This window comes from Cebus imitator, unplaced genomic scaffold (genome assembly GCF_001604975.1).
Source record: "Cebus imitator isolate Cc_AM_T3 unplaced genomic scaffold, Cebus_imitator-1.0 Scaffold349, whole genome shotgun sequence".
NCBI classification, from domain to species: domain Eukaryota; kingdom Metazoa; phylum Chordata; class Mammalia; order Primates; family Cebidae; genus Cebus; species Cebus imitator.
This window is the reverse complement of record NW_016107664.1, coordinates 1,490,579-1,500,750: the sequence shown is the minus strand read 5'-3', so window position 1 is coordinate 1,500,750 and position 10,172 is coordinate 1,490,579. Positions and strand designations below refer to the sequence as shown.

Below are 10,172 nucleotides of genomic sequence, written 5' to 3'. Positions count from 1 at the left end.
GCCTCCTGAGTAGCTGGGATTACAGGCACGCACCACCATGCCCAGCTAATGTTTTGTATTTTTAGTAGAGACGGGGTTTCACCATGTTGACCAGGATGGTCTCAATCTCTTGATCTCGTGATCCACCCACCTCGGCCTCCCAAAGTGCTGGGATTACAGGCTTGAGCCACCGTGCCCGGCCTCTGACATCTTTTATTACATTGATGCTTAGAAAATCTTTCTGTTTCTTAAAATCTAACTCATTTTCGTGAATACTTTCTTTCAGTTAAAAATAGTTTACAGTAAACTCTGAAACCTCTCTTATCTGAGAATAAAGCATAGATGTAATTCTAAGAGAAAAATAAGTTAATTTCCTTTGTTTCAAAGAGAAAATGTCTGCCTTTCTCCTTTTATTTGTCATGCTATTTTTATCGCACACCAAATCTCTATGCATGTTTTAAAGTTTTTCTTTACGTTTCATTAATCTATCTCTTTATTTTCTGCTAGCCCCATTATTGTGGTATTGGAATATATTTAATTATGTATGATAATGCTTGCTTCCTTCTCATTACTTATGTTTAGCCATACAAAATATCTGCTATTCCTGTCCACATGTTTTTTTTTTTTTTCAGGTAGACTTGAAAAACTATTTTTTAAAAATTTTCAGAAAAATATTATACCGGGACTTTGACTGCAATTATATTAGAGCTATAAGTAATCTGGGAATAACTGATTCTTTAACAATATTCAGTGTTTGCAGCCATGAATGACTATGTCTCTACACATATTCAAACACTTTCTGTCTCTCAATCAAGGTTAATGTTAACAGTTTTCTGTATCTAGGCCTTGCATTTTTCTTTTCAACCCCCTCAAGAACAGGAAGCCTGAAAGCCCTAAAATCTGATAGTGTTTGTATCAGAAAAGATAGTCGATAACATATTACATGTTTTCATTTTGTTACTATAGAAATCATTTGTTTGAGTAAAAGCTTTTTCTTCTAAAACAAATTTAGGAGGTTTCCAAAAAGAAATGGGTAGTAGAATGCATGCTAATTATGTACTCTATATAGGACTTATAAAAGATGAAACTCTTACGCCTTCAAATAAAATATTATGAAGACATTAAGTTCTAAAATAACATGTTAAATTTAGGTAGAGGCTAACAAATGAAAATTAAAATAACTAAAAAGTGAGCAAAGCTGGAGAATAAAGTAAAGAAAAAACTCCCACATATTTTATAATTGGCTATCTTGATCCTGCCAATATTGCAGCCACTAGCCACATGTGGCTACTGAGCACTTGAAATGTGGCTAGTCTGCAATAAGTGCTATAAGCATAAGACGCACAATGGATTTCAAAGACTTAGCACAGACTTTAAAATGTTTCATTAAGGTTCCCCTTTAATTTCTACTTTGAATATTTTAAGTTAAATAAAATATAAAATTTAAATTATACATTTTGCTATTAACAATATTAAATTCATTTTGCTATTTCATTTTAAAATTTTCCCACTACATACTTTCAATGACAAATATGGCTTGCATTATGTTTTTATTGTATAGCACTGTGCTAAACTGTTTTCAAAAATTAGCTGATACAAATTGCATTTTTTTTTTTTTTTTTTTTTTCAAAGTCTCACTCTGTCATCAGGCTTGAGTGGCAGTGGACAATCTTGGCTCCATGCAACCTCAGCCCCCCGGGTTCAAGCAATTCTTCTGCTTCAGCCTCCTGAGTAGCTGAGACTACAGGTGCGTACCACCATGCCCAGCTAATTTTTTTGTGTTTTTAGTAGAGACAGGGTTTCACCATCTTGGTCAGGCTGGTCTTGAACTCCTGACCTGGTGATCTGCCTGCCTCGGCCTCCCAAAGTGCTGGGATTACAGATGTGAGCCACCGCACCCAGCCACAAATTACTCTTTATTTTGGTTGCAAAATGCCCCCAAATAATATTAATTCAGCTTTCTTGATTTTAATTTTTTACACATTAAAAAAATTATGTCTTTGGCTTGCAAGTTCAAGGTTTAGTAAAAGTTAATTATTATACTATATATTTCCACTGTGAAATATTATAGAAGTGTTCAGAAAATACAAAGTACATATGTGGAGCTTGATGAATCAACTATAGCAAATGCAAGAGAGAGAGAGAAACAGAGAAAGAATAATGTTATGAGACATCAAAATATATTTTATGTCTCAAGATCACAAATAATTTCAAAGTTGCTAAATAGTAAAAGCTGAAACCCTCTATTATCTTCTTCTTAGTCATTGAGAAGGAATTTATTAATAATAGAATAAACTAATTACAAAAGATATTTGAAAGGATAAAGAGTTCTTGGGCAAATATGCTTAAGACATTTTAAATTATTTTGTCAGATTTTAAACTTTCGTTACATCATTAAACAAGAAAACCTCAAGTTTTATACCTGTTATTTCTTGCTATGAAAAATGCTCAGAGCATTTATATGTAACTCTTCTGTGACACTGAACACTTTCTACCTTAACCTAAACTGCAAAATCCTTGAAATTTTGACAGCTTTGTCTTCTTGATTGACTTTCTACCATCATACTACTCCTTGCCAAACACCAAACACAAGACTATAGACATAGCTGATGTCAGTGACAATTTATTAAATTAAAGAAGGAATGACTAAATGAAGAAGTGAGTATGACCTCGTTTGCCCCTGTGTGTTATAGCCTAAAGACATTACATCCATAAAAAAGTGTGTCCAAATTTTGTAGGTATATAGAAGAAAAAGAATATAAATGCCAGTAATGTTATAAGTCCTTGATTCTTATTCGACATTTTTAATGTTTCCTCTTAAATAGTAACACAGGAAGTTTTTTGCAACAGGATAATTTTCTCAACTAAACAAAATAAAACTGTACATTATTGCCTTACACTTCATATATTATAAAACTGGGAGCTTAAACTCCCCATTTTTATTTTATCACCTAAGTCGGAAATACATTATTTCTTCAAATATTTAAAATATTATACTTTATATTTAAAATATTTGGATATAACATATTATTTGTGTTTTTATTAACAAAAATATTTATTTTTGTTATTAATAATAATTTTATTATTAATAAATTGATTAAGTTATTATTATATTATTGATCATATTATATTATTAATTATATCACATTATTATATTATGTTCTTATTAATTTATTAATAATAAAAATAATTTTATTAATAAAACTAATATTAATAAAAATATGTATTAATAAAACAAACACAAAAATATGGTATATCCAAATATTTTAAATATAAAGTATAATATTTAAAATATTATATTTAATATTTAAAATAATTTAAAATATTATATTTATATTATTTTAAATATTAAATATTATATTTTAAATATTAAATATTATATTTATTAATAAAACAAACACAAAAATATGGTATATCCAAATTTATACATCATTTAAATCTGTCATGCATATTCAGAGACACACATAAAATTTATGTTTTTATCTCCTTGTCTGCTAGGAATTATTTCCAGACCTACTATTTTACATCAGATCTTCATCAACAGTTTTCCAGTTGCAGAGACCATTGTATGTATGTATTTCCCAACAGTATTAGAAACAAGAATATAATTTTGCTTGACGGGTATAACCCTCTGAGGGCTATGAAACTGCATTTCAAGAAATATTAACTAATGTCATTTGAAAGGTGATCTTTAAAATGCATCAGAAGAGAGAAAGAGAGAGAGGGAGAGAGAGTGTGGTAGAAAGGTCTTGAAAGCTACTCTGTATTTTGGGGTGCTTCTGATGCTTATTATATGAATATTGGCCTTTCTAAAAAAATAAGATGCTCAGATATTTTGCCAAAATGTGCTAAAACAAAATCACTCAGAGAATACGAGCTAGTCTAGAGATTACTAAACTCTCTAATTTCAAAAGCTTACACAAATAATGAGATGAAAACAGATAATTTTCAGCCTTCAAATATTTCAAGACTTCACTCTGTTTCTATGACATATTCATCCCGTATGAAAGATTTGCTATAGGGGTTGTAATGGCCTTCTGGGACAGGAAGAATAAGGTTTCTGGAGAAAATGTTAAATTAATTTTGATGGTGATGCAAAGTTAAGAAAGAGTTTTTAAGGGATGGCTTGCTGCCATGGGGTGGAGTTTTGTTTTGGTATCCTTTTAGAGCCTGCAGGTGTTTGGCACTAGTTAAAATCAGGGCCAGCTGTGATATTTCAATAGTTCTGATATTTTCCTCCCAATAGTTCTAAGAAGTGATGCTTCAGGGTGATGTCTTACACCTGATATATTCGACTTGTGTGGTACAAATGTGAAGACTCTATTAAATAACACCAGTTTTGTGACACCCTTAGCCCTCTCTTCCCTACCCTCAGGTTCAATCACTCATCGTTTTTAATTAAGCAGTTTAATCAAAGTGGTGATATGCTAGAATCACCAAATATACAGTTTTAAGTGAAGTCTAAAAGCAGAATGTCACATTGCCTTTTAATTCTCAGGGTAGACAATGATGTTTTTAATCCCTCTCAGTGGTAAGATATATACCTATGTTTGCAGGAATTTGAATAGTTTCTATTAAAAGCTGCGTTTTCTTTTAAGTTTGTTTGGGTTGGAAACCCTCAAACCATAATGTATTTCATGCACATGTTCCCAAGGGTATGTTAAATAGGACCATACTGAGGTCATCTAGTAAGTTTTTAAAACTTTTTAAGAATTCCTTTAATGTACTGCACAATCTTGGCTTGATTAAAAAAAGATATTTTAAGAAAGTACTTGGAAAAATGACTGGCTATTAAAATCTATATGCAGATAATCTATATTATACATCTATAATGCACAGAGCTTTCCACAGATAATTTGTCATTGAGAGAGAAAGACAATAAAACTCCCACGCTAAAGGTTTTGCATAAAAACTCCTCAGAACTTTCAGTAAATGCAGACCAATCCCCCTCCACCCAGCCTGCAGTATTCTTGACTGACTTAACAGTGGATGCCTGTAGGATCAGTTTAACTGTGCAAAGGTCTGTCACATATAATTAGAGGATAAGAGGTAGACAATCTTTCATTTATCCATGAAAAATAATATCATCTGTTGTTTTGGTTGAACCAAAAAATCAAGTTACCTCAATCCATGAGACTATGATGAAATTGTTAGGCTAAAAATAGTTTCTACTATCAAGTAAATTTTTGTTGTCTCCAAGTTCAAACCACAGATGAAATGTAAATGGTCTACTTGAGAAGTAGGCACTCAAATTTTTCTGCTGTTACTTGAAGCTCCCAATCCTGGCTTTTGTTGTTGTTGTTACACATACCCCTTTTCATTTTATCGAAGTCTCCATTCCTGCCCCATGTTCCAGGCCTTGTACTTCACCCAGAGCAATTTTCAGAGCAGCTGTGCTGGCACAGCGCACACGGAGAGTGGGCCACGCGCGCCAGTGGTGCGTTCCCACATCTGAACAGAAGTAGCCGTTTCCACGCACCCAGGGCCAAGAAACTCTACAGCTCACCAGAGGCAAAACAAGGGAGGATACCTTAAATGGAAATCATACTTAGAAAAAACTTTTACAAAAAATGAAAAATAAAAGGGTTTTCAATAATCAGAAATAAGGAAGGGAAATCCTTATCTTGGCATAGAGTTTGCAGATATATTTTTACAAAAGGATAGCAGAGTACAAGTTTAAGTTAATGATCCCCATCCCCAAAGTTACACTAGATTTTCTTCTATCCACTATACAAAGATAAGTAAAAGAAATTAAACAGGAATATAAGGGCACCAACATAACCACAGCTACTACTAGGCATTGGCTGTTTACCATCTCACAATCCCTGTGCTGTTTCTTTATAAACAATAACTCAGATGCTAGTCCACCATTTTACACTTAAGGAAACCAAAGTCTAGAAAGTTCATAATAAACTGCCCACCAATTTTGACTCCATGATCTTAACCATTATGTTACACTTAGTTCCCTCAGATTACCAAGGGTTTTCCAACCAGCCCTGAAGATAGAGCTTCTCAGCCTCTCTCAGAAGCACACAGGATGATAGCTATGGTGGGGAGAATTTTAAAAGTTGGGGGGACTACACAGGAGTCACTTGATTATTTGGAAAACTTGCACATTCCAGAGCTAACCAACTCATTAATCCCTACCTTTCTAATAAATAAATTCAAAATGGACTTAATAACAGGTACACATTGTGTACTGAATTTATGCTAAGTCACAAGCACTGGATATATCAAAAGTTTGTTGAATAAATGAATGAACTTAGTCATCATAGTTAGATGTCATCTTCAAGTTTTTTAAAAATAATCTGCTTTACACAAATTTCGCAAAGGGCAGTTTGTAGAGACATTTGCAACAGTATCAAAAGCTGGTATGCTGACTTAGGTAACATAAATTGTTCTCCATTTTGGAAGGTAGGCTAATGACTAAAAATATGCCATAGAGTAAGAACAGAAATTTTTGTAGTTCCAAAAGAATTGAGATGCAAAGATTAAAGTAATTACACCAAACCGCAAGAGAAAATTAGGTATGAAAATCCTAATTATCCTATATTCACTTTGAACTAGCCAATAAAGTGAATAATTTTAAGACAGTGGGTGCAATTGTAAATCTTTATCAAAGCCTAAAAACTAGGTAGTGTTTGAATATACTTAATATATTTTTAAATAATTATATGTATTTAATATATTATTATATAAATTATAAATAATATAATTATTTAAAAATAATTCTTTGCTTTGGTGCCTTCATCTCTGATAAAACACAGAGCAATAGAAATGCTGATGGAAAACTCTTAGGAAGTATCTCCAGAAAAATGTACCCTCAAATTGAGATATACATGAAGTTCTACACACATCTCAATACACAACAGCTTCAAATGGTGGCTTGGCCTCACTCAAAGTTATAAAGTGAGAACAACGGTCCCCTGTTCTCCTACATTCAGAGTGTGCACAATGCTACCTCCTTGTAAGGAATCACCAGACATTAATCCATGGATGGTGTGGGGTCCCTTTCAGATGAATTCACATAGTACACAACAAATGGGTCCCCCTATGTCAAACACTTATTGACCATTATTGACCAGTGTTTTAATACGAACAAAGCTTTGTCATACTCACAATCTTGGCAGAAAAATAGCACATGCAAAATTCCTGTATTCATTCACTTTTCATACATTTTTGCCAGTAAATGTCATAACCGTTAAATGCAAAATATTTCAATTTTCTTTTAAGCAGATATTCGTGTAAGATTAAAGGTACCAAAATTAAAGAGATAGATTGGTTTTCCAACAAAGATCTCCTCCCTCAGGAGGTGTATTCTATGTTCAATAGTTTATTTCTAAGAAAAACCTGCCACTAAATAAAGAACCCAAAGAAAAATACCCCATAGTTTTGAATGTTGGAAACTGACAAGATGATTGAATAATCATAGTGAAAGCTTTAAAATGGAGTCCCTCTACCTTTGGGGATTAATCCATGAATTTGAGAAATGCAAAATTGCTTCTAGTTATATTGATTGAAGTAATAAATTCAAAACATTATTTTGATATCTAAAAATAATCACTTGAACAATGTTATAAAATAAATATATTTTCAGGTGACCCTGTTCCTGGGCACCAAAAAGGAGCCTGATAAGTAATGTAGAGCACAAATCACTATCAGTGTAAAATTTATGTCTCACAAATAACATATATTAATCAAACCAAAAGAAGTTCTCTCATTTGCAGAATTAAATATGACCTGCTCTGTACATTTTAGGATAATCAGATGATCAGAGGTGGACTGCAACTATGAAAGTTCTCATATTTCTTCTTACAAAAAACAGTCTCTGAGTACCCAACCCCAATATCTCAATTGTGTATATTTCTGTTTTTCAGGAAAATTAAATACCCTGGCCTCAGAAACTTCATGTAGTGATTGATGAAGAAATACAGTATGTTAAATGTAACATAAGTACGCTTATGCATCCCACTTCTTTTTTTTTAGACAGAGTTTTGCTCTTGTTGCCCAGGCTGGAGTGCAACGGCGCAATCTTGGCTCACCACAACCTCCACCTCCTGGGCTCAAGCAATTGTCCTGCCTCAGCCCCCCGGGTAGCTGGGATTACAGGCATGCACCACCCATGCCCAGCTAATTTCGTATTTTTAGCAGAGACGGAGTTTCTCCATGTTGGTCATGCTGGTCTCAAACTCCTGACTTCAGGTGATCCACCCTCCTTGGCCTCCCAAAGTGCTGGGATTACAGGAGTGAACCACCGCACCCGGCCATGGACAGCCACTTACTTCTAAGTTCTGGTTCTTTTTATCTCAAACCCACAAACAATTTTAATATAACAGTGAAAAATCATATCATGTGACTTAAGCTTAAGATCAGTGGCAAAGGTACCTTGATATAAACCAATCTGGACAGAAAAGAGAGGCAAATGCTCGTGTTGTTAAACTTCAAAAAACAAACCTGAGGTTCTGCAAATACATTCTTAATGTTGTTGATTGGGCCATATGGGACTCCACTGCCTTCAAAGAGATGTAACCACTTGCTGGTCAGTTCTTCTTCAAATCTAAGAAGACAAACAAGAATAAATTTTTTACACTTGAAAGAAGGTAATACAGCCTCTTCTATCACCTGGCCCTCTTTCAAAGCAAGCAATAGTGACAAAAATATGTTTCCTAGTCTTTCTTTATACCTCATTTGAGAGAAGGCTGTCGGTATGAAACGATTTGAGTGGCCATGTAGTGGATAAGAGTAGCCACCCAGGCCCTAGTGTTTAAAAATCCATCATTTAGATATGTAATTCTTCCTATTTTTATTACTATGAACTCTCTGAGCGATTTATGAATTATAGTAACAATATCATTGTACTTTGAGCATGAAGTCAAAGTCATGACTATTGGGCAATATGCCTTTTAGGTCTCAGGTAGAAGAAATCAGGTTAGAATAGGCACGAATATATTATTCTTCAAAACCAAAAAAATAGCTGTTTTAAGAAAGCTTTGGGGAAAGTATGCAAAAATTAATAGTCAAACCATTGGCCTACAAACAACCTTTGTACTATGATTTCCTAACCAGCACAACTCAAGACATGCAAAGAGTGATATTTCAGTTTAGCCAATAAAACTCAAATTCATCTGAATCCTTTGTCTGTTTTATTTCTACTGTAATTTTTTTTTTGAGATGGAGTCTTGCTATGTCGCAAGAGTCTGGCCATGCAGGATGGATTGCAGTGGCACCATCTCAGCTCACTACAACCTCTGCCTCTCGGGTTCAAGTGATTCTCCTGCCTCAGCCTCCTGAGTAGATGGGACTACAGGTGCGTGCCACCACACCCAGCTAATTTTTGTATTTTTAGTAGTGACAGGGTTTCACCATGTTGGCCAGGATGGTCTCGATCTCTTGACCTCATCATCTGCCTGCCTTGGCCTCCCAAAGTGCTGGGATTACAGGCATGAGCCACTGCACACAGCCACTACTATAATTTAAAATTGTACTTCACAGACAGAAAAGCATATTGGATTTTCTTTATTTTCTCTAATAGGTCTTACAGAAAGGGAGCTAACACATTTATGAAATTTACTATTTTCTATTTTGTCTCTGTAAAGACAGTAAACACAGGAATAAAATCTTGGATCTATAGGGACACCTCAACACAATTAATTTCTAATGTATGAAGCATTTCAGAATTATTGATTATTAAAATATCAAACTTGTTTTAATTAATAATCTAGATAACCAAAGAGACATTTTTAAAACATTAGCCAAAGGAGACTATTGGCAGCAGGTAAAATGTTTTACTAATTTGGAAGGACTAGTGAAACAATAGTAGAGTACTGATAGACTCCCATTCAGTTCTCCTGTACTTAGCTAGAATTAGCTTCAAATCTGCAGACTCCATAGGAAACTGTATTAGAAAAATTTGCTTCTTTCACCATTAAAAAAAAAAGTATAGGAATAGTTTCAGTGCCTGGGGACAGTGGCTTATGCCTGTAATTTCAGAACTTTGAGAGGCCAAGGCGGGTGGATCATCTGAGGTCAGGAGATCAAGACCAGCTTGACCAACATGGTGAAACGCCATCTCTACTAAAAATACAAAAATTTAGCCAGGCATGGTGGCGGGTGCCTGTAATCCCTGCTACTCAGGAAGCTGAGGCAGGAGAATCCCTTGAACTTGGGAGGCAGAGGTTGCAGTGAGCCGAGGT

The 10,172-nt window shown here is 34.2% G+C and overlaps 1 protein-coding gene across 1 annotated transcript in view; it reads right to left on the bottom strand.

Annotated features, from left to right (window-relative positions):
• Positions 1–10,172, bottom strand: part of SUGCT (succinyl-CoA:glutarate-CoA transferase) — a 681,636-nt gene that overhangs the window by 352,838 nt on the left and 318,626 nt on the right. Inside the window, exon 10 of the mRNA XM_017506146.1 lies at positions 8,434–8,536. Coding sequence (XP_017361635.1) covers positions 8,434–8,536 — 103 coding nt within the window. The remainder of the gene's footprint in view (positions 1–8,433; positions 8,537–10,172) is intronic.